The following is a 25,441-nucleotide window of genomic DNA, read 5'->3' on the forward strand; positions in this document are numbered from 1 at the left end:
GAGGACGCTGGTTGTCCATCTTGTGGACGAGGCGGTGGCGGTGTGTCGACGATAATGTTGGTGAAGACCTTGGCGGTGAAGTGTCGGCGATGCAGCGGCGTGTCGACGATGATGCGTCGCTTGGAGGCGTCCCTCGTGGCGACGGGTGTCGATGCCATGTCGTGCTGAAGAAGTCGATGAAGAATTGCACTCTTTCCACACCGGCCTGGCGTGTGGACGGTGCATGTCGTGGTTGCTTCTCGTAGATGTGCTCGACGAAGTATGTTGGCTTGTAGCCCAGCGTAGTCTTACAATGATGCGGCACGGGGTCGGTGTAGATCGGTCGGCTCGGTGAAGAATTGTTGTTGGCGTCGGTCCTGCGATGCTCGGCTCGGTGTAGCCGGACGTGTAGCCGCCATGTATGTACAGGGGTAGCTGCAGATCTTGTGGAGCGGAGTAGATCGGATCAAAATCTCTGCGTGAGAGCGACGCCCTCCTGTGATCGGACGCGCGTGTCCGCACAGCGGCGAGGCGCCCGCGTTGCCGGTCGACCCTGCAGAAGGGCCATGGTTGGAGTCCACGGCTCATGCCATGCGTGCAGGGCCGTGGTTGGAGTCCACGGCTCATGCCATGCACGTACGCATGTTCATCATGGCGAGTCAGGCCTGTGGCCAGTGTTGCCATGCACGTATGCATGTGCACATGGCCGTGTTCTTGCTGCTCGATGCGTGCATGGGCCATGGAGTCGACGAGGCTGCACGCTTTTGCCGATGGACTGCGGCCGTGCGGCGCACGGCTGAGCGGATTGTCGATGTAGAGCCAATGCGCACATGGCGCTGGTCGTCGTTGCGAGCCGAAGCGCGTCGTCGTCCCTGGTCGGTGCAGACGAACTGGCCTTTGCGACGCGGATGTCCACCTAGTCCCCCATGCGTTGCCGCAGGCACGCACAACCATGTACATTAACTTGATTCACCGGAATTTGATCTGATCGTGGTTTTATTTGTGGCTAAATTGGATCTAATCTATTAAGCTGAAATTTTTGGAATTGATCTAAACTAATGTACAAAACTGATCTAGTCTATGGAATTGATCTAGTGCCGCGCCCCCGGGAGAGAAGATTAATCTCCCCGGAGGCGGCGCGCTGCGGAAGTTGTGGAAGGTCCTAGGATCGGCGTCGTGAAACTAACCGCTCTGATACCATATAGAAAATATGAGATGGCTGAATATTGTTGTTGTATTGATCCGACCCTTGTGTAGGGTATACATATGAGTACAAGAGGGGTAGAGACTTGAAGTACAAGACAAGTTACATGTGGTTTAAACTAATTCTATCTCTATCTCCTTATCTCTATTAAACCCAATTATATTTCTAACAATGAATACTTCTTCTACTCTTTCTCCCTTTCATGACAAGGTTGATCCATCAATGAGCTCACTAGCAAGTTGTGGCCGATCCACAATTACACAAGCACCGGCCTCGTGGAGTAGTCACATGGCAGCCAATTATGCCGCAAAACCTCTGTAGATTTTCTATCCCTAACTCTCCTTATCAGGCCATGTACCAGAGCATCTCTTCCTTCCATAATCAACCTCCAAATTTGTGAGAGGGAGCTCCCAACTATTGCATCCAAAAAATCATAAGTGGGAAGGTACCTTGCTTTAAGAATCCCTAAATGTATTAAGCTCTTGCAAAATTCATCAAGCCTGTCTTGCCAACAATGCCAAGTTAAAAAAATTTATATCCATGAAGCCCAAACCTCCTAGGCGCTCTGCCCTTGTCATAGCCTCCCATGAGACCCAACAAGTTTTCCTCTTTCCTCCTTAGCTACCCCCCCCCCCCCCGAACTTGTGGATTAAAGCATTGATGTGCTCACATAAACCCTTGGGAAGCTTGAAATGGGACATTAAAAAATAGAGATAGCTTGTACCACATATTTTTATGATGACATTCTTGCATGTAGAAGATAATTTTTTTTGGGTCCATCCTTGCACTTTATGCCACACCCTATCATTGAGATATTTGGAATATTCGTTCTTTGAGTAACCCCACATCAAACGCATGTCCAAAAATTTCATGTGATAAAGACCCATTTTGAACATTCAAGATATTCTTTACCTCATCCTTCACTACTTGAGGGCAACCTTTACGAAAGAAAACGTAGGACTTTGACATATTAATGAGTTCAACTGAAGCATTATAGTAACATTCCAATAAATAGGACACATCGCTCTCCCCATCTCAACTAGCCTTGACATACAATGGGCAATCATCTACAATGAGCAAGTTGCTTACTAGAGGTGCCGTTAGAGCCTAAGGGTGAAATTGTTGAGGAACGTAGTAATTTCAAAAAAAATCCTACGCACACGCAAGATCATGGTGATGCATAGCAACGAGAGGGGAGAGTGTGTCCACGTACCCTCGTAGACCGAAAGCGGAAGCGTTAGCACAACGCGGTTGATGTAGTCGTACGTCTTCACGATCAGACCGATCAAGTACCGAACACACGGCACCTCCGAGTTCAGCACACGTTCAACTCGATGACGTCCCTCGAACTCCGATCCAGCCGAGCTTTGAGGGAGAGTTCCGTCAGCATGACGGCGTGGTGACGATGATGATGTTCTACCGACGCAGGGCTTCGCCTAAGCAGCGCTACGATATTATTGAGGTGGATTATGGTGGAGGGGGGCACCGCACATGGCTAAGTGATCAAGAGATCAACTGTTGTGTCTATGGGGTGCCCCCCTCCTCCGTATATAAAGGGGGGGAGAGGGCCGGCCAAGGGGAGAGGCGCGACCTAGGGGGGGATATCCTACTCCAAGTAGGTTTGGCCCCCCCCCCTTTCCTATTCCAAGTAGGAGAAGGGGAAGGAGGAGGTGGAGAGAAGGAAGGAGAAGGGGGGCCGCCGCCCCCTCCTGGCCTCCCTCTCTCCTTTCCACTAAGGCCCATAAGGCCCAATAGCTTCCGGGGGGTGGGTTCCGGTAACCCCCGGTACTCCGATAAATGTCTGAAACCTCCCGGAACCCTTCCGGTGTCCGAACATAGTCGTCCAATATATCGATCTTTATGTCTCGACCATTTCGAGACTCCTCGTCATGTCTGTGATCACATCCGGGACTCCAAACAACCTTCGGTACATCAAAACACATAACTCATAATATAACAGTCATCGAACTTTAAGCGTGCGGACCCTACGGGTTCGAGAACTATGTAGACATGACCGAGACACGTCTCCGGTCAATAACCAATAGCGGAACCTGGATGCTCATATTGGCTCCCACATATTCTACGAAGATCTTTATCGGTCAAACCGCATAACAACATACGTTGTTCCCTTTGTCATCGGTATGTTACTTGCCCGAGATTCGATCGTCGGTATCTCAATACCTAGTTCAATCTCGTTACCGGCAAGTCTCTTTACTCGTTCCGTAATACATCATCCCGCAACTAACTCATTAGTTGCAATGCTTGCAAGGCTTATAGTGATGTGCATTACCGAGTGGGCCCAGAGATACCTCTCTCCGACAATCGGAGTGACAAATCCTAATCTCGAAATACGCCAACCCAATAAGTACCTTTGGAGACACCTGTAGAGCACCTTTATAATCACCCAGTTACGCTATGACGTTTGGTAGCACACAAAGTGTTCCTCCGATAAACGGGAGTTGCATAATCTCATAGTCATAGGAACATGTATAAGTCATGAAGAAAGCAATAGCAACATACTAAACGATCAAGTGCTAAGCTAACGGAATGTGTCAAGTCAATCACATCATTCTCCTAATGATGTGATCCCGTTAATCAAATGACAACTCTTTGTCCATGGCTAGGAAACATAACCATCTTTGATGAACGAGCTAGTCAAGTAGAGGCATACTAGTGACACCCTGTTTGTCTATGTATTCACACATGTATCATGTTTCCGGTTAATACAATTCTAGCATGAATAATAAACATTTATCATGATATAAGGAAATAAATAATAACTTTATTATTGCCTCCAGGGCATATTTCCTTCAGTCTCCCACTTGCACTAGAGTCAATAATCTAGATTACACAGTAATGATTCTAACACCCATGGAGCCTTGGTGTTGATCATGTTTTGCTCGTGGAAGAGGCTTAGTCAACGGGTCTGCAACATTCAGATCCGAATGTATTTTGCAAATCTCTATGTCTCCCACCTGGACTTGATCCCGGATGGAGTTGAAGCGTCTCTTGATGTGCTTGGTTCTCTTGTGAAATCTGGATTCCTTTGCCAAAGCAATTGCACCAGTATTGTCACAAAAGATTTTGATTGGACCCGATGCACTAGGTATAACACCTAGATCGGATATGAACTCCTTCATCCAGACTCCTTCATTTGCTGCTTCCGAAGCAGCTATTTACTCCGCTTCACATGTAGATCCCGCTACGACGCTTTGTTTAGAATTGCACCAACTGACAGCTCCACCGTTCAATGTAAACACGTATCCGGTTTGCGATTTAGAATCGTCCGGATCAGTGTCAAAGCTTGCATCGACGTAACCATTTACGACGAGCTCTTTGTCACCTCCATAAACGAGAAACATATCCTTAGTCCTTCTCAAGTACTTCAGGATGTTCTTGACCGCTGTCCAGTGATATCCACTCCTGGATTACTTTGGTACCTCCCTGCTAAACTAATAGCAAGGCACACATCAGGTCTGGTACACAGCATTGCATACATGATAGAGCCTATGGCTGAAGCATAGGGAACATCTTTCATTTTCTCTCTATCTTCTGCAGTGGTCGGGCATTGAGTCTTACTCAACTTCACACCCTGTAACACAGGCAAGAACCCTTTCTTTGCTTGATCCATTTTGAACTTCTTCAAAACTTTGTCAAGGTATGTACTTTGTGAAAGTCCAATCAAGCGTCTTGATCTATCTCTATAGATCTTGATGCCCAATATATAAGCAGCTTCACCGAGGTCCTTCATTGAAAAACTCTTATTCAAATATCCCTTTATGCTATCCAGAAATTCTATATCATTTCCGATCAACAATATGTCATCCACATATAATATCAGAAATGCTACAGAGCTCCCACTCACTTTCTTGTAAATACAGGCTCCTCCAAAAGTCTGTATAAAACCATATGCTTTGATCACACTATCAAAACGTTTATTCCAACTCCGAGAGCCTTGCACCAGTCCATAAATGGATCGCTAGAGCTTGCACACTTTGTTAGCTCCCTTTGGATCGACAAAACCTTCCGGTTGCATCATATACAACTCTTCTTCCAGAAATCCATTCAGGAATGCAGTTTTGACATCCATTTGCCAAATTTCATAATCATAAAATGCGGCAATTGCTAACATGATTTGGACAGACTTAAGCATCGCTACGGGTGAGAAGGTCTCATCGTAGTCAATCCCTTGAACTTGTCGAAAACCTTTTGCAACAAGTCGAGCTTTATAGACAGTAACATTACCGTCAGCGTCAGTCTTCTTCTTGAAGATTCATTTATTCTATATGGCTTGCCGATCATCGGGCAAGTCAACCAAAGTCCATACTTTGTTCTCATACATGGATCCCATCTCAGATTTCATGGCCTCAAACCATTTTGCGGAATCTGGGCTCACCATCGCTTCTTCATAGTTTGTAGGTTCGTCATGGTCTAGTAACATAACCTTCAGAACAGGATTACCGTACCACTCTGGTGCGGATCTTACTCTGGTTGACCTACGAGGTTCAGTAACAACTTGATCTGAAGTTTCATGATCATCATCATTAACTTCCTCACTAATTGGTGTAGACGTCACAGGAACCGGTTTCTGTGATGAACTACTTTCCAATAAGGGAGCAGGTACTGTTACCTCATCAAGTTCTACTTTCATCCCACTCACTTCTTTCGAGAGAAACTCCTTCTCTAGAAAGGATCCATTCTTGGCAACGAATGTCTTGCCTTCGGATCTGTGATAGAAGGTGTACCCAACAGTTTCCTTTGGGTATCCTATGAAGACACATTTCTCCGACTTGGGTTCGAGCTTATCAGGTTGAAGCTTTTTCACATAAGCATCGCAGCCCCAAACTTTAAGAAACCAACTTTGGTTTCTTGCCAAACCACGTCTCAACGGATTTTGATGGTGCCCTATTTAACATGAATGCGGCCGTCTCTAAAGCATAACCCCAAAACGATAGCGGTAAATCAGTAAGAGACATCATAGATCGCACCATATCTAGTAAAGTACGATTACGACGTTCGGACACACCATTACGCTGTGGTGTTCCGGGTGGCATGAGTTGCGAAACTATTCCGCATTGTTTCAAATGTAGACCAAACTCGTAACTCAAATATTCTCCTCCACGATCAGATCGTAGAAACTTTATTTTCTTGTTACGATGATTTTCAACTTCACTCTGAAATTCTTTGAACTTTTCAAATGTTTCATTAACTAGATATACCCATATCTGCTTAAATCATCTGTGAAGGTGAGAAAATAACGATACCCGCCGCGAGCCTCAACATTCATTGGACCACATACATCAGTATGTATGATCTCCAACAAATCAGTTGCTTGCTCCATAGTTCCGGAGAATGGCGTTTTAGTCATCTTGCCCATGAGGCATGGTTCGCAAGTACCAAGTGATTCATAATCAAGTGATTCCAAAAGTCCATCAGTACGGAGTTTCTTCATGCGCTTTACACCAATATGACCTAAACGGCAGTGCCACAAATAAGTTGCAGTATCATTATCAACTCTGCGTCTTTTGGCTTCAACATTATGAATATGTGTATCACTACTATCGAGATTCATCAAAAATAGACCACTCTTCAAGGGTGCATGACCATAAAAGATATTAGTCATATAAATAGAACAACCATTATTCTCAGATTTAAATGAATAACCGTCTCGCGTCAAACAAGATTCAGATATAATGTGCATGCTCAACGCTGGCACCAAATAACAATTTTTTAGGTCTAAAACTAATCCCGAAGGTAGATGTAGAGGTAGCGTGCCGACGGCGATCACATCGACTTTGGAACCATTTCCCACGCGCATCGTCACCTCGTCCTTAGCTAGTGTCCGCTTAATCCGTAGCCCCTGTTTCGAGTTGCAAATATTAGCAACAGAACCAGTATCAAATACCCAGGTGCTACTGCGAGCTCTGGTAAGGTACACATCAATAACATGTATATCACATATACCTTTGTTCACCTTGCCATCCTTCTTATCCGCCAAATACTTGGGGCAGTTCCGCTTCCAGTGACCAGTCTGCTTGCAGTAGAAGCACTCAGTCTCAGGCTTAGGTCCAGACTTGGGTTTCTTCTCTTGAGCAGCAACTTGTTTGTTGTTCTTCTTGAAGTTCCCCTTGTTCTTCCCTTTGCCCTTTTTCTTGAAACTGGTGGTCTTATTGACCATCAACACTTGATGCTCCTTCTTGATTTCTACCTCCGCAGCCTTTAGCATTGCGAAGAGCTCGGGAATCGTATTATCCATCCCTTGCATGTTATAGTTCATCACGAAGCTCTTGTAGCTTGGTGACAGTGATTGAAGAATTCTGTCAATGACGCTCTCATCCGGAAGATTAACTCCCAGTTGAATAAAGTGATTGTTATACCCAGACATTCTGAGTATATGCTCACTGACAAAACTATTCTACTCCATCTTGCAACTGTAGAACTTATTGGAGACTTCATATCTCTCAATCCGGGCATTTTCTTGAAATATTAACTTCAACTCCTGGAACATCTCATATGCTCCATGACGTTCAAAACGTCGTTGAAGTCCCGGTTCTAAGCCGTAAAGCATGGCACACTGAACTATCGAGTAGTCATCAACTTTCCTCTGCCAGACGTTCATAACATCTGGTGTTGCTCCTGCAGCAGGTTTGGCACCTAGCGGTGCTTCCAGAACGTAATTCTTCTGTGCAGCAATGAGGATAATCCTCAAGTTACGGACCCAGTCCGTGTAATTGCTACCATCATCTTTCAACTTTGCTTTCTCAAGGAACACATTAAAATTCAACGGAACAACAGCACGAGCCATCTATCTACAACAACATAGACATGCAAAATACTATCAGGTACTAAGTTCATGATAAATTTAAGTTCAATTAATCATATTACTAAAGAACTCCCACTTAGATAGACATCCGTATAATCATCTAAGTGATCACGTGATCCAAATCAACTAAACCATAACCGATCATCACGTGAAATGGAGTAGTTTTCAATGGTGAACATCACTATGTTGATCATATCTACTATATGATTCACGCTCGACCTTTCGGTCTCAGTGTTTCGAGGCCATATCTGCATATGCTAGGCTCGTCAAGTTTAACCTGAGTATTCTGCGTGTGCAAAACAGGCTTGCACCCGTTGTAGATGGACGTAGAGCTTATCACACCCGATCATCACGTGGTGTCTGGGCACGACGAACTTTGGCAACGGTGCATACTCAGGGAGAACACTTTTATCTTGAAATTTAGTGAGAGATCATCTTATAATGCTACCATCAATCAAAGCAAGATAAGATGCATAAAAGATAAACATCACATCCAATCAATATAAGTGATATGATACGGCCATCATCATCTTGTGCTTGTGATCTCAATCTCCGAAGCACCGTTATGATCACCATCGTCACCGGCGCGACATCTTGATCTCCATCGTTGCATCGTTGTCGTCTCGCCAACTATTGCTTCTATGACTATTGCTACCGCTTAGTGATAAAGTAAAGCAATTACAGGGCGATTGCATTGCATACAATAAAGCGACAACCATATGGCTCCTGCCAGTTGCCGGTAACTCGGTTACAAAACATGATCATCTCATACAATAAAATATAGCATCATGCCTTGACCATATCACATCACAACATGCCCTGCAAAAACAAGTTAGACGTCCTCTACTTTGTTGTTGCAAGTTTTACGTGGCTGCTACGGGCTGAGCAAGAACCGTTCTTACCTACGCATCAAAACCACAATGATAGTTCGTCAAGTTAGTGTTGTTTTAACCTTCTCAAGGACCGGGCGTAGCCACACTCGGTTCAACTAAAGTTGGAGAAACTGACACCCGCTAGTCACCTGTGTGCAAAGCACGGCGGTAAAACCAGTCTCGCGTAAGCGTACGCGTAATGTCGGTCCGGGCCGCTTCATCCAACAATACCGCCGAACCAAAGTATGACATGTTGGTAAGCAGTATGACTTGTATCGCCCATAACTCACTTGTGTTCTACTCGTGCATATAACATCAACGCATAAAACCTGGCTCGGATGCCACTGTTGGGGAACGTAGTAATTTCAAAAAAATTCCTACGCACACGCAAGCTCATGGTGATGCATAGCAACGAGAGGGGAGAGTGTGTCCACGTACCCTCGTAGACCGAAAGCGGAAGCGTTAGCACAACGCGGTTGATGTAGTCGTACGTCTTCATGATCCGACCGATCAAGTACCGAGCGCACGGCACCTCCGAGTTCAGCACACGTTCAACTCGATGACGTCCCTCGAACTCCGATCCAGCCAAGCTTTGAGGGAGAGTTCCGTCAGCACGACGGCGGGGTGACGATGATGATGTTCTACCGACGCAGGGCTTCGCCTAAGCACTGCTACGATATTATTGAGGTGGATTATGGTGGAGGGGGGCACCGCACACGGCTAAGAGATCAAGAGATCAATTGTTGTGTCTATGGGGTGCCCCCTCCTCCGTATATAAAGGGGGGAGGAGGAGAGGGCTGGCCAAGGGGAGAGGCGCGCCCTAGGGGGGGCAATCCTACTCCAAGTAGGTCCCCCTCCCCTTTCCTGTTCCAAGTAGGAGAAGGGGAAGGAGGAGGTGGAGAGAAGGAAGGAGAAGGGGGCCGCCGCCCCATTCCCTAGTCCAATTCGGATTGGGGCAAGGGAGGCCGCGCGCCACCTCCTGGCCTCCCTCTCTCCTTTCCACTAAGGCCCATAAGGCCCAATAGCTTCCCGGGGGGGTTCCGGTTGTTGGGGAACGTAGTAATTTCAAAAAAATTCCTACGCACAAACAAGATCATGGTGATGCATAGCAACGAGAGGGGAGAGTGTTGTCCACGTACCCTCGTAGACCAAAAGCGGAAGCGTTAGCACAACGCGGTTGATGTAGTCGCACGTCTTCACGATCCGACCGATCAAGTACCGAACGCACGGCACCTCCGAGTTCAGCACACGTTCAGCCCGATGACGTCCCTCGAACTCCGATCCAGCCGAGTGTTGAGGGAGAGTTTCGTCAGCACGACGGCGTGGTGACGATGATGATGTTCTACCGACGCAGGGCTTCGCCTAAGCACCGCTACAGTATTATCAAGGTGGACTATGGTGGAGGGGGGCACCGCACACGGCTAAAAGATCAAACGATCAATTGTTGTGTCTAGGATGCCCCCCTGCCCCCGTATATAAAGGAGCAAGGGGGGAGGTGCGGCCGGCCAGGAGGAGTCCTACTCCCACCGGGAGTAGGACTCCCTCCCTTCCTTGTTGGACTAGGAGAGGAGAGGGAAGGAGGGAGGGGGAAAGGAAAGGGGGGCGCCCCCCCTCCTTGTCCAATTCGGACTTGGGGGGGGAGGGGCGCGCGACTGCCCCTTGGCCGCCTCTCCTCTTCCACCAATTAGGCCCATGAGGCCCAATAGCCTCCGGGGGGTTCCGGTAACCCCCCGGTACTCCGGTATATATCCGATAACCCCCGGAACCATTCCGGTGTCCGAATATAGTCATTCAATATATCAATCTTCATGTCTCGACCATTTCGAGACTCCTCGTCATGTCCGTGATCACATCTGGGACTTCGAACAACCTTCGGTACATCAAAACATATAAACTCATAATATAACTGGCATCGAAACGTTAAGCGTGCGGACCCTACGGGTTCGAGAACTATGTAGACATGACCGAGACACGTCTCCGGTCAATAACCAATAGCGGAACCTGGATGCTCATATTGGCTCCCACATATTCTACGAAGATCTTTATCGGTCAGACCGCATAAAAAAATACGTTGTTCCCTTTGTCATCGGTATGTTACTTGCCCGAGATTCGATCGTCGGTATCTCAATACCTAGTTCAATCTCGTTACCGGCAAGTCTCTTTACTCGTTCCGTAATACATCATCCCACAACTAACTCATTAGTTGCAATGCTTGCCAGGCTTAAGTGATGTGCATTACCGAGAGGGCCCAGAGATACCTCTCCGACAATCGGAGTGACAAATCCTAATCTCGAAATACGCCAACCCAACAAGTACCTTTGGAGACACCTGTAGAGCACCTTTATAATCACCCAGTTACGTTGTGACATTTGGTAGCACACAAAGTGTTCCACCGGTAAACGGGAGTTGCATAATCTCATAGGCATAGGAACATGTATAAGTCATGAAGAAAGCAATAGCAACATACTAAACGATCGAGTGCTAAGCTAACGGAATGGGTCAAGTCAATCACATCATTCTCCTAATGATGTGATCCCGTTAATCAAATGACAACTCATGTCTATGGCTAGGAAACATAACCATCTTTGATCAACGAGCTAGTCAAGTAGAGGCATACTAGTGACACTCTGTTTGTCTATGTATTCACACAAGTATTATGTTTCCGGTTAATACAATTCTAGCATGAATAATAAACATTTATCATGATATAAGGAAATAAATAATAACTTTATTATTGCCTCTAGGGCATATTTCCTTCAGTCTCCCACTTGCACTAGAGTCAATAATCTAGATCACATCGCCATGTGATTTAACATCAATAGTTCACATCACCATGTGATTAACACCCATGGTTCACATCGTCATGTGACCAACACCCAAAAGGTTTACTAGAGTCAATAATCTAGTTCACATCTCTATGTGATTAACCCCCAAAGAGTACTAAGGTGTGATCATGTTTTGCTTGTGAGATAATTTTAGTCAACGGGTCTGTCACATTCAGATCCGTAAGTATTTTGCAAATTTCTATGTCTACAATGCTCTGCACGGAGCTACTCTAGCTAATTGCTCCCACTTTCAATATGTATCCAGATTGAGACTTAGAGTCATCTGGATCAGTGTCAAAATTTGCATCGACGCAACCCTTTACGACGAACCCTTTTTGTCACCTCCATAATCGAGAAACATATCCTTATTCCACTAAGGATAATTTTGACCGTTGTCCAGTGATCTACTCCTAGATCACTATTGTACTCCCTTGCCAAAATCAGTGTAGGGTATACAATAGATCTGGTACACAGCATGGCATACTTTGTAGAACCTATGGCCAAGGCATAGGGAATGACTTTCATTCTCTTTCTATCTTCTGTCGTGGTCGGGCTTTGAGTCTTACTCAATTTCACACCTTGTAACACAGGCAAGAACTCTTTCTTTGACTGTTCCATTTTGAACTACTTCAAAATCTTGTCAAGGTATGCACTCATTGAAAAAACTTATCAAGCGTCTTGATCTATCTCTATAGATCTTGATGCTCAATATGTAAGCAGCTTCACCGAGGTCTTTCTTTAAAAAACTCCTTTCAAACACTCCTTTATGCTTTGCAGAATAATTCTACATTATTTCCGATCAACAATATGTCATTCACATATACTTATCAGAAATGTTGTAGTGCTCCCACTCACTTTCTTGTAAATATAGGCTTCACCGCAAGTCTGTATAAAACTATATCCTTTGATCAACTTATCAAAGCGTATATTCCAACTCCGAGATGCTTGCACCAGTCCATAGATGGATCGATGGAGCTTGCATATTTTGTTAGCACCTTTAGGATTGACAAAACCTTCTAGTTGCATCATATACAACTCTTCTTTAATAAATCCATTAAGGAATGCAGTTTTGTTTATCCATTTGCCAGATTTCATAAAATGCGGCAATTGCTAACATGATTCGGACATACTTAAGCATCGCTGCGAGTGAGAAAATCTCATCGTAGTCAATACCTTGAACTTTGCCAAAAACCTTTTTCGACAAGTCTAGCTTTGTAGATAGTAACACTACTATCAGCGTCCGTCTTCCTCTTGAAGATCCATTTATTCTCAATTGCTTGCCGATCATCGGGCAAGTCAACCAAAGTCCACACTTTGTTCTCATACATGGATCCCATCTCAGATTTCATGGCTTCAAGCCATTTTGCGGAATCTGGGCTCATCATCGCTTCCTCATAGTTCGTAGGTTCGTCATGGTCAAGTAACATGACCTCCAGAACAGGATTGCCATACCACTCTGGTGCGGATCTCACTCTGGTTGACCTACGAGGTTCGGTAGTAACTTGATCCGAAGCTTCATGATCATCATCATTAACTTCCTCACTAATTGGTGTAAGCATCACTGGAACTGATTTCAGTGATGAACTACTTTCCAACTCGGGAGAAGGTACAGTTACCTCATCAAGTTCTACTTTCCTCCCACTCACTTCTTTCGAGAGAAACTCCTTCTCTAGAAAGGATCCATTCTTAGCAACGAGTATCTTGCCTTCGAATCTGTGATAGAAGGTGTACCCAACTGTCTCCTTTGGGTATCCTATGAGGACACATTTCTCCGATTTGGGTTTGAGCTTATCAGGATGAAACTTTTTCTTATAAGCATCGCAACCCCAAATTTTAAGAAACGACAACTTTGGTTTCTTGCCAAACCACAGTTCATACGGTGTCGTCTCAACGGATTTAGATGGTGCCCTTTTTAATGTGAATGCACCTGTCTCTAATGCATAACCCCAAAACTATAGTGGTAAATTGGTAAGAAACATCATAGATTGCACTATATCCAATAAAGTACGGTTATGACATTTGGACACACCATTATGCTGTGGTGTTCCAGGTGGCACGAATTTTGTGAAACTATTCCACATTGTTTTAATTGAAGGCCAAACTCGTAACTCAAATATTTTACCTCCGCGATCATATCGTAGAAACTTTTATTTTTGTTACGATGATTCTCCACTTCACTCTGAAATTCTTTGAACTTTTCAAATGTTTCAGACTTGTGTTTCATCAAGTAGATATACCCATATCTGCTCAAATCATCTGTGAAGGTCAGAAAATAATGATACCCGCCGCGAGCCTCAACACTCATCGGATTGCATACATCAGTATGTATTATTTCCAATAAGTGAGTTGCTTGCTCCATTGTTCCGGAGAACGGAGTTTTAGTCATCTTGCCCATAAGGCATGGTTCGCAAGCATCAAGTGATTCATAATCAAGTGATTCCAAAATTCCATCAGCATGGAGTTTCTTCATGCGCTTTACACCAATATGACCTAAACGGCAGTGCCACAAATAAGTTGCACTATCATTATTAACTTTGCATCTTTTGGCTTCAATATTATGAATATGTGTATTACTACGATCGAGATCCAACAAACCATTTTCATTGAGTGTATGACCATAGAAGGTTTTATTCATGTAAATAGAACAACAATTATTCTCTAACTTAAATGAATAACCGTATTGCAATAAACATGATCAAATCATATTCATGATCAACGCAAACACCAAATAACACTTATTTAGGTTCAACACTAATCCCGAAAGTGTAGGGAGCGTGCGATGATGATCATATCAATCTTGGAACCACTTCCAACACACATCGTCACCTCGCCTTTTACTAGTCTCTGTTTATTCTGCAACTCCCGTTTCGAGTTACTACTCTTAGCAACTGAACCAGTATCAAATGCCGAGGGGTTGCTATAAACACTAGTAAAGTACACATCAATAACATGTATATCCAATATACCTTTGTTCACTTTTCCATCCTTCTTATCCACCAAATACTTGGGGTAGTTCCGCTTCCAGTGACCAGTCCCTTTGCAGTAGAAGCACTTAGTCTCAGGCTTAGGACCAGACTTGGGCTTCTTCACTTGAGCAGCAACTTGCTTGCCGTTCTTCTTGAAGTTCCCCTTCTTCCCTTTGCCCTTTTCTTGAAACTAGTGGTCTCATCAACCATCAACACTTGATGTTTTTCTTGATTTCTACCTTCGTCGATTTCAGCATCACGAAGAGCTTGGGAATTTTTTTCGTCATCCCTTGCATATTATAGTTCATCACGAAGTTCTACTAACTTGGTGATGGTGACTAGAGAATTCTGTCAATCACTATTTTATCTGGAAGATTAACTCCCACTTGATTCAAGCGATTGTGGTACCCAGACAATCTGAGCACATGCTCACTGCTTGAGCTATTCTCCTCCATCTTTTAGCTATAGAACTTGTTGGAGACTTCATATCTCTCAACTCGGGTATTTGCTTGAAATATTAACTTCAACTCCTGGAACATCTCATATGGTCCATGACGTTCAAAAACGTCTTTGAAGTCCCGATTCTAAGCCGTTAAGCATGGTGCACTAAACTATCAAGTAGTCATCATATTGAGCTAGCCAAATGTTCATAACGTCTGCATCTGCTCCTGCAATAGGTCTGTCACCTAGCGGTGCATCAAGGACATAATTCTTCTGTGCAGCAATGAGGATAATCCTCAGATCACGGATCCAATCCGCATCATTGCTACTAACATCTTTCAACTTAGTTTTCTCTAGGAACATATATAAAACATAGGGAAGCAACAACGCGAGCTATTGATCTACAACATTGATATGCTAATACTACCAAGACTAAGTTCATGATAAATTAAAGTTCAATTAATCATATTACTTAAGAACTCCCACTTAGATAGACATCCCTCTAATCCTCTAAGTGATCACGTGATCCATATCAACTAAACCATGTCCGATCATCACGTGAGATGGAGTAGTTTCAACGGTGAACATCACTATGTTGATCATATCTACTATATGATTCACGCTCGACCTTTCGGTCTCCGTGTTCCGAGGCCATATCTGTTATATGCTAGGCTCGTCAAGTTTAACCTGAGTATTCTGCGTGTGCAACTGTTTTGCACCCGTTGTATTTGAATGTAGAGCCTATCACACCCGATCATCACGTGGTGTCTCAGCACGAAGAACTTTCGCAACGGTGCATACTCAGGGAGAACACTTATACTTTGATAATTTAGTGAGGGATCATCTTATAATGCTACCGTCAATCAAAGCAAGATAAGATGCATAAAAGATAAACATCACATGCAATCAATATAAGTGATATGATATGTCCATCATCATCTTGTGCTTGTGATCTCCATCTCCGAAGCACCGTCATGATCACCATCGTCACCGGCGCGACACCTTGATCTCCATCATAGCATCATTGTCGTCTCGCCAATCTTATGCTTCTACGACTATCGCTACCGCTTAGTGATAAAGTAAAGCATTACAGGGCGATTGCATTGCATACAATAAAGCGACAACCATATGGCTCCTGCCAGTTGCCGATAACTCGGTTACAAAACATGATCATCTCATACAATAAAATTTAGCATCATGTCTTGACCATATCACATCACAACATGCCCTGCAAAAATAAGTTAGACGTCCTCTACTTTGTTGTTGCAAATTTTACGTGGCTGCTACGGGCTGAGCAAGAACCGTTCTTACCTACGCATCAAAACCACAACGATAGTTTGTCAAGTTGGTGCTGTTTTAACCTTCGCAAGGACCGGGTGTAGCCACACTCGGTTCAACTAAAGTTGAAGAAACTGACACCCGCCAGCCACCTGTGTGCAAAGCACGTTGGTAGAACCAGTCTCGCGTAAGCGTACGCGTAATGTCGGTCCAGGCCGCTTCATCCAACAATACCGCCGAACCAAAGTATGACATGCTGGTAAGCAGTATGACTTATATCGCCCACAACTCACTCGTGTTCTACTCGTGCATATAACATCAACGCATAAAACCAGGCTCGGATGCCACTGTTGGGGAACATAGTAATTTCAAAATTTTCCTACGCACACGCAAGATCATGGTGATGCGTAGCAACGAGAGGGGAGAGTGTTGTCTACGTACCCTCGTAGACCGTAAGCGGAAGCGTTATATCAACGCGGTTGATGTAGTCGTACATCTTCACGATCCGACCGATCCAAGTACCGAAAGCACGGCACCTCCGAGTTCTGCACACGTTCGGCTCGGTGACGTCCTCGCCTTCTCGATCCAGCAAGAGGGGCGAAGTAGTAGATGAGTTCCGGCAGCACGACAGTGTGGTGACGGTGTTGGTGAAGAACAATCTTCGCAGGGCTTCGCCTAAGCAGTACGAAAACTATGACAGAGGATAAACTAGAGGAGACGGGGTTGCCGGCACACGGCTTGGTGTTTCTTGATGTGTCTTGGGTGCTAGCCTTACCCCTCTATTTATATGTTGAGCCTTGGGGTCGAAACTTGGAGTAAAAGCCTCCACAAAGTCGGTTTCACCCGAAAGGCAAGAGTCCTTCTCGGACTCCAGGGCCAGACGCCAGGGTTCCCACTGGCCCCTGGACTCCGCAAAACTTCCTTTTGCGCTTTCCAAAAACCTCGTGGGCTTTCCCCTTTGGCCCAGATAAAGTGTTCTTGTGCCCAAACATTTCGGGAAACATCCGGAACCCCTTCCGATGGATTCCAGAACCTTTTCGGAGATCAAACACTACTATCCACATATCAATCTTTACTTCCGGACCATTCCGGAGTTCCTCGTCATATCCGTGATCTCATCCAAAACTCCGAACAACATTCGGTCACCAACATACATAACTCATAGTACTATATCGTCAACGAACGTTAAGCGTGCGGACCCTACGGGTTCAAGAACTATGCAGACATGACCGAGACACCCCTCTGGTCAATAACCAATAGCGGGACCTGGATGCCCATATTGGCTCCTACATATTCTACGAAGATCTTTATCGGTCAGACCGCATAACAACATACGTTGTTCCCTTTGTCATCGGTATGTTACTTGCCCGAGATTCGACCGTCGGTATCTCAATACCTAGTTCAATCTCGTTACCGGCAAGTCTCTTTACTCGTTCCGTAATACATCATCCCGCAACTAACTCATTAGTTGCAATGCTTGCAAGGCTTATAGTGATGTGCATTACCGAGTGGGCCCAGAGATACCTCTCCGACAATCGGAGTGACAAATCCTAATCTCGAAATACGCCAACCCAACAAGTACCTTTGGAGACACCTGTAGAGCACCTTTATAATCACCCAGTTACGTTGTGACGTTTGGTAGCACACAAAGTGTTCCTCCGGTAAACGGGAGTTGCATAATCTCATAGTCATAGGAACATGTATAAGTCATGAAGAAAGCAATAGCAACATACTAAACGATCGAGTGCTAAGCTAACGGAATGGGTCAAGTCAATCACATCATTCTCCTAATGATGTGATCTCGTTAATCAAATGACAACTCATGTCTATGGCTAGGAAACATAACCATCTTTGATCAACGAGCTAGTCAAGTAGAGGCATACTAGTGACACTCTGTTTGTCTATGTATTCACACAAGTATTATGTTTCCGGTTAATACAATTCTAGCATGAATAATAAACATTTATCATGATATAAGGAAATAAATAATAACTTTATTATTGCCTCTAGGGCATATTTCCTTCATCTGGGACTCCGAACAACCTTCGGTACATCAAAACATATAAACTCATAATATAACTGTCATCGAAACGTTAAGCGTGAGGACCCTACGGGTTCGAGAACTATGTAGACATGACCGAGACACGTCTCCGGTCAATAACCAATAGCGGAACCTGGATGCTCATATTGGCTCCCACATATTCTACGAAGATCTTTATCGGTCAGACCGCATAACAACATACGTTGTTCCCTTTGTCATTGGTATGTTACTTGCCCGAGATTCGATCGTCGGTATCTCAATACCTAGTTCAATCTCATTACCGGCAAGTCTCTTTACTCGTTCCGTAATACATCATTCCACAATTGACTCATTAGTTGCAATGCTTGCAAGGCTTAAGTGATGTGCATTACCGAGAGGGCCCAAAGATACCTCTCCGACAATCGGAGTGACAAATCCTAATCTCGAAATACGCCAACCCAACAAGTACCTTTGGAGACACCTATAGAGCACCTTTATAATCACCCAGTTACGTTGTGACGTTTGGTAGCACACAAAGTGTTCCTCTGGTAAACAGGAGTTGCATAATCTCATAGTCATAGGAACATGTATAAGTCATGAAGAAAGCAATAGCAACATACTAAACGATCGAGTGCTAAGTTAACGGAATGGGTCAAGTCAATCACATCATTCCCCTAATGATGTGATCCCGTTAATCAAATGACAACTCATGTCTATGGCTAGGAAACATAACCATCTTTGATCAACGAGCTAGTCAAGTAGAGGCATACTAGTGACACTCTGTTTGTCTATGTATTCACACAAGTATTATGTTTCCGGTTAATACAATTCTAGCATGAATAATAAACATTTATCATGATATAAGGAAATAAATAATAACTTTATTATTGCCTCTAGGGCATATTTCCTTCACCGGTAACCCCCGGTACTCCGATAAATGTCCGAAACCTCCCGGAACCCTTCCGGTGTCCGAACATAGTCGTCCAATATATCGATCTTTATGTCTCGACCATTTCGAGACTCCTCGTCATGTCTGTGATCACATCCGAGACTCTGAACAACCTTCGGTACATCAAAACATATAAACTCATAATATAACAGTCATCGAACTTTAAGTGTGCGGACCCTACGGGTTCGAGAACTATGTAGACATGACCGAGACATGTCTCCGGTCAATAACCAATAGCGGAACCTGGATGCTCATATTGGCTCCCACATATTCTACGAAGATCTTTATCGGTCAAACCGCATAACAACATACGTTGTTCCCTTTGTCATCGGTATGTTACTTGCCCGAGATTCGATCGTTGGTATCTCAATACCTAGTTCAATCTCGTTACCGGCAAGTCTCTTTACTCGTTCCGTAATACATCATCCCGCAACTAACTCATTAGTTGCAATGCTTGCAAGGCTTATAGTGATGTGCATTACCGAGTGGGCCCAGAGATACCTCTCCGACAATCGGAGTGACAAATCCTAATCTCGAAATACGCCAACCCAACAAGTACCTTCGGAGACACCTGTAGAGCACCTTTATAATCACCCAGTTATGTTGTGACGTTTGGTAGCACACAAAGTGTTCCTCCGGTAAACGGGAGTTGCATAATCTCATAGTCATAGGAACATGTATAAGTCATGAAGAAAGCAATAGCAACATACTAAACGATCAAGTCCTAAGCTAACGAAATGGGTCAAGTCAATCACATCATTCTCCTAATGATGTGATCCCGTTAATCAAATGACAACTCTTTGTCCATGGCTAGGAAACATAACCATCTTTGATCAACGAGCTAGTCAAGTAGAGGCATACTAGTGACACTCTGTTTGTCTATGTATTCACACATGTATGGTGTTTCCGGTTAATACAATTCTAGCATGAATAATAAACATTTATCATGATATAAGGAAATAAATAATAACTTTATTATTGCCTCTAGGGTAAATTTCCTTCAGAAATCCCCCCCCCCCCCCCCGTCGGATTCCCCGGGTTGGATTGAATTCTTCTAGCTTGCTTATATTGAAAAGCACACAAAAAACTGTTGATACCAACCCCATTACTAAAGTAATCCAAGATGGTGCAAACACCAGCTTGGTTGACGAGGATACCAATAAGGGGTAGCCTCATCACAGAGCCTACATTCATATAGACATAGGGCACATGCATCAGGTGGCCCTAGAAAAAAAAATCATACCAAGCATACCATCTACTCGGACAACATCCAGCTCAACATTACTCGGACAACATCACCCATCTAGTCGGACGATGTCTATGTCACCACTACCCGGATGATCATCTACCCAGCCGTATAACCTACTCCGACATACAAAGGGCAACAGTCAACAAGGCTGTTGAAGCATCACCTTCGTAGTGGATATTAATGACGGTTTCATAGTGTGGGTTGACGTAATTCTCCATTTGTAACGTACTAGGTGAGAGGATGGAACACTCTATATAAGTCACCCCTCACCACTACGCTCAGGGGCCAGCCCTCACACACTCTCTCTCATTTCCTCCATCTCTCTCTCAAATTCTCTCACATACTCCTTGTAACCCGTTCATACGAAGATCAAGGAAAACCTCTCCGGAGCATGAGACTTAGGGTTGTTATCTCCACCGTGAAAAGCTCGAACTCGTTAAAAAACACTCGTGTCACCTGTTTGCATTTCGATAGACCACGCTCCTTTATACTACCCCTCTTTTACTGTCGGAATCGTTCCCACGACATTAGTCATTGTTTCCTTTAAATAATTACATTTTCATAAGGGAGCAACTATAATAGAATAACCCTTGTGATGAAAGAATACAAAAAGTCAACTTGGGCCATATTTTTTAAGTTTTGGAACTCGTCGGTGTAAGTTTTAGAACTTCTTGGTGCAAGTTTTGTAACGTGCATTTGTGCCATCCATATCTAATCCAACAACGGAACGGCCCATTCAAGTTTTTTTTCCATTCTTTCACCACAAAAGGTTGTTTCTACAGGAATCGTTCACTGTTATCATATCCAACTTAAGAGCACAAAATCTGTTTTTATTTGCCTTGTTTCATTTCATACAATGCAGACATTCTTAAGTAGAGACAATATTATCCGTGATGAAATGACCAGGAACAATGCAGAATGTTTTTCTGATATGATGGCAGGAAGGATTATCTTCAAACGATTGGAGACCACCTCCGAAGCATTTTTGCTCCTACAAGGAAGCAATATACGCGTTGTTGGCAAGCATTGTTTAATATGCACCTATGATATTTTCTACATCGACATCTTGGCTGAGTCGGCGTCCATGATACAAAATGCTGCACATCCACACCATTATTTTCACCATGCATCTCGTGCCAGCGAGCCTAGAAGAAACCATTGCCAAGTGTCGACGAGTCAGGTCACCATTCATTTGACATGTCCTAGACCAACAGGGGCGGATACACTGTTGCTGGCACCGACGAGGCGATAGCAACACATACACGTCCATGTCTGATGAAGTCAGGGAATCACATGATTGGGCACCAACGAGGTGAAAATTATCCCCTTCATTGGTTACATCAACATGGCGACAACACAGTGATTGGGTATCCATGAAACAGAAGGCACCCACACAAATATTTTAAAATGTCACATGCATATGGATGAGCAATCCAACACACGACGATCATCAATGCGGTTTAATTGGAGGTATATTGTGGGCTCGATCTTGCAGATATAATTAACCGGATGCATGATAGTCCTTGAACGCGACAGATAAGGCAAAAGGGATAAACTTCTATGGGAGCATTAACATGTATTCTGACAATGCAATAGTGTTTTATAAAATACTGGATTCCCGTGCATACATGTGCCCATTTGTTATTTTTCTACATGTTTATTTATTCATTTTGTTGCTTTACTTAAACAAGCGGCACACCATAATTTATTTACTACTAGTTGGTATTACAAAACATTCTCCTTAAAAGGGGAGCGGCGTCTCTCCTTTTAGCGAAACGCTGATCCATTGTCTTTTACACGCTGGAATGGTGATAACTGATCTCTGGACGATGTTCATATGATGAAGACTTTGTCTCGCCGATCTATGTGAGTTTCTAATATGGTTCGCAAAGCTTTTCGGAGACAATCTAGGCTTATGCAAGATTTCTGGCTAAAGATGATGACAAGGAGAGGTTTGTTCGTTTTCCCTTTCTATCACATTGTCTTTTTATAACCCCTTGTATCACACTTCTCTACTTGATTAGATATCAGATTCAGACTCAGTTCAATTCTCTGAATGACATATGCGAAATGACACTTTTGCTTCTTATTTTTAAGCAGAAAATGACACTTTTTTAATCATAAATAAATGACTAGGGAGTTCTTTTAGTGAATCTTGGAGGCCGGAAATGGCAATCAGCAAGAACTGCGGGCTCAGGGTAAGGGCCCGGCCCATACGTCCACGTGGTGGCTGGGCCTGGGCTGCACAGATCCACACAGTTACACTCACTTGGTCGCACCATCCCGTTCGGGCATCCACACTCCACTCCCGCACGGGTACGGCAGCAGCAACAGGAGTAGCAGCCTACCACCGGCGTCCCGCGCGAACGGCAGGTCGGTCCCCGCTCCGGCACCGGGACGGCGCTGGTCTCTCTGGCATCCGCCTATTCCCTCTCTTCACCCCCCTTCCGCCTTCCTCCGCTCATCGCTCAGGGTCAAGGGGTTTCCGCCTCTGCTCCCGCAGTGTCCGCCGGCCACGCACGCCAGTTGTTCGACGCATTGCCTCTGCGCAGCTAAAAATGTTGATGTGCCATCATTCTTCGTTGATGATGCCGTTTCTTCTTTGCAGGACCGATGGAAGCAGAGAACAAGCCGCACTCGCAGCCACCGCCATCGTGGTCAGACCTGCCGCTGGACCTAGCAGGCCTGGTGCTCCGCCTTCTCCCCGGGTACGCCGACCGCGCCCGCTTCGCCGCGGTGTGCCCGCAATGGCGTGCCGCCGCAAGGCAGCAGCTCCGGACCCCATCACTGCCCCTGCTCGTTCTCCCCGACGGCACCTTCTACAGCCTCCCCTATGAAGAGCCTTTCTGCTTCCCGGGCTGCGGCTTCGCTGGGTACAAGAGTGCCTGCGGAAGCTGGCTTGTCTTCCCCCGCGATGATGGGTGCTTCCTTGTCAACCCTTTCTCCAGGGCCACCATGACACTCCCTCCTCTCTCCAGCGTCCGACTCCGGCCTCCAAGTGCAGTCGCTAAATGGTCATATGAGCATGGGTCAAAATTTGCCGTCCCCTACACTACATGGATGCATATCAATGACTCAGAGAAGCTGCACATAATTAAGCTAATCCTGTGCTCGCCAAACCTTGTTGCCGCACTAGTTGGCGTTGAGCACACCAGTCAGATCCTAATGTGCCAGCCAGGGGCCTTGTCGTGGTCGGTACGCGCGTGCGACAAGTGTAGGGATTTTGAAGACATGATATTCTACCAAGGAAAGCTCTATGTCCTTACCGATAACGAGAACCTCCTTGTGGTGAACATCAGCAACGACCAAGGCACCGGTGATCCACAGGTTTCTCGGATTGGAAGAGTCATCAAAGGCAATGGTGAGCGCTGCTACATGGGTGGTCTCAGGTTGTACCATGTGATGCAAGACGAGAACTCTATGCCCGTCATGCCCCTCAAAAAGATCTATCTGGTTGAATCACGTGGCGCGTTACTGATGGTATGCAGGAAGATTTGGTGCCAGGTTCCTGAACCTAAACCTGGAGTGAGGGGTAAAGTTGTTGCTGGACAGAACAAGTTTGAGGTATTTGAGGCTGACTTCGAGCATTCACGGTGGATCAAGGTGTCGGACGTGGGGGATGACCAGGTGCTATTTCTAGGGCGAAGGTGCTCCAGGGCCGTGTCCGTGTCTCGGTACGGTTTGTTGGGCAATCGCATCTTCTTCTTGGATGATGACGACGAGTATCGTATAGACTACTATTACAACGAGGAGAATACATCATGCAGCGCCTATGACATGCGACTCGGCAGCGTCTCTTCCCCTCATCCAATGATCTCCTGGAAGCGCCGCATTGAGACACGTCTGGCAGCATGGCTCTTTCCTCAGGACTGAAGTCAAGGTGTTATATTGTTGTTGGGTTGTGGCTATACAAGCTGCTCCCATGTTATCTGACCATGCTAAAGATTTCGTCCAGTGTTTATTTTGCAATCTGGTCACATGTTATCTATCCAATTGGTATGTATGGCGGTTGGTAAGGTGTTTGCTGGTCCCATGCAAACCGTGAAATACATTGGTATTTAACTTGCTTACCCTGTTAGTTGCGATGTATCATCAATTGTCTGAACTTTATATGGTGGTTACTATGCAACCTGTTAACTGTATTGGTTTTCAATCAGTATTACGGTTGTTGCTGTACCTATAAAGATCCTAAAATACATCTATCTGAATCATGTAGTGACAGTCTTTTTTTGTTCATGTAATTTGGCATGGTGATCTGGAGTATCTGGACTCCCTATAGTAACTAACTCTGGAGTGGTAGATTTGTTTTGCAAGTTGCTCATTTTTTATGATATTTAACTTGTGATGAACCTTGTGCGGTTAGTGTGGTTTGATTGAATTTGGAGATGCAGTCGGTGTTCCGGGGTAGTTTCATCTGTGCGGTCGCAGTAAATTTTCTTGTCCCCTTCACTGGTCGAAGCCGACATAAATTGAAATTGATATTTTGCTCGAGGGTTGTTTTGCACTGCATCTGGGAGCATCTTGTGCACTCATGCGTTTGTTTTTCAACACATATGTCCAGAAAATAGTATTTGAGAGAGATACTGTCACCCCAGTAGACTGATTCCATAACCCTGCAAAATATATTAAACTTGGAGCATGATCTGATTAGCTAATTGTTTTCCAGTAATGTTTGCTCGGACTTCTGAACTCACATTTGATATCCACTCTTTGCAAAATGGATCTCTCTTGCTAGGCGAGCCCAGCAAGCATCTCTTTCTTGGAGTTTCGTTTTGTTTTAGCTTTTCTTGGTCTTGCTTTTCTTTCCCTGTATTTTCATTTTCTTAATTCTGTAA

At 44.7% G+C, this 25,441-nt stretch overlaps 1 protein-coding gene across 1 annotated transcript; it reads left to right on the top strand.

Moving 5' to 3' along the window:
• The first annotated feature begins 22,866 nt into the window (after window positions 1-22,866).
• LOC109754722 (F-box protein At2g26160) lies at window positions 22,867-24,804 on the top strand. The gene is made up of 2 exons (XM_020313632.4): window positions 22,867-22,979; window positions 23,215-24,804. Exon 2 carries the CDS (start codon window positions 23,220-23,222, stop codon window positions 24,477-24,479), a length of 1,260 nt encoding a protein of 419 aa, XP_020169221.3. The 5' UTR covers window positions 22,867-22,979; window positions 23,215-23,219; the 3' UTR covers window positions 24,480-24,804.
• Window positions 24,805-25,441: the final 637 nt, after the last annotated feature.

This window comes from Aegilops tauschii, chromosome 1 (assembly GCF_002575655.3).
Source record: "Aegilops tauschii subsp. strangulata cultivar AL8/78 chromosome 1, Aet v6.0, whole genome shotgun sequence".
Taxonomy (NCBI): domain Eukaryota; kingdom Viridiplantae; phylum Streptophyta; class Magnoliopsida; order Poales; family Poaceae; genus Aegilops; species Aegilops tauschii.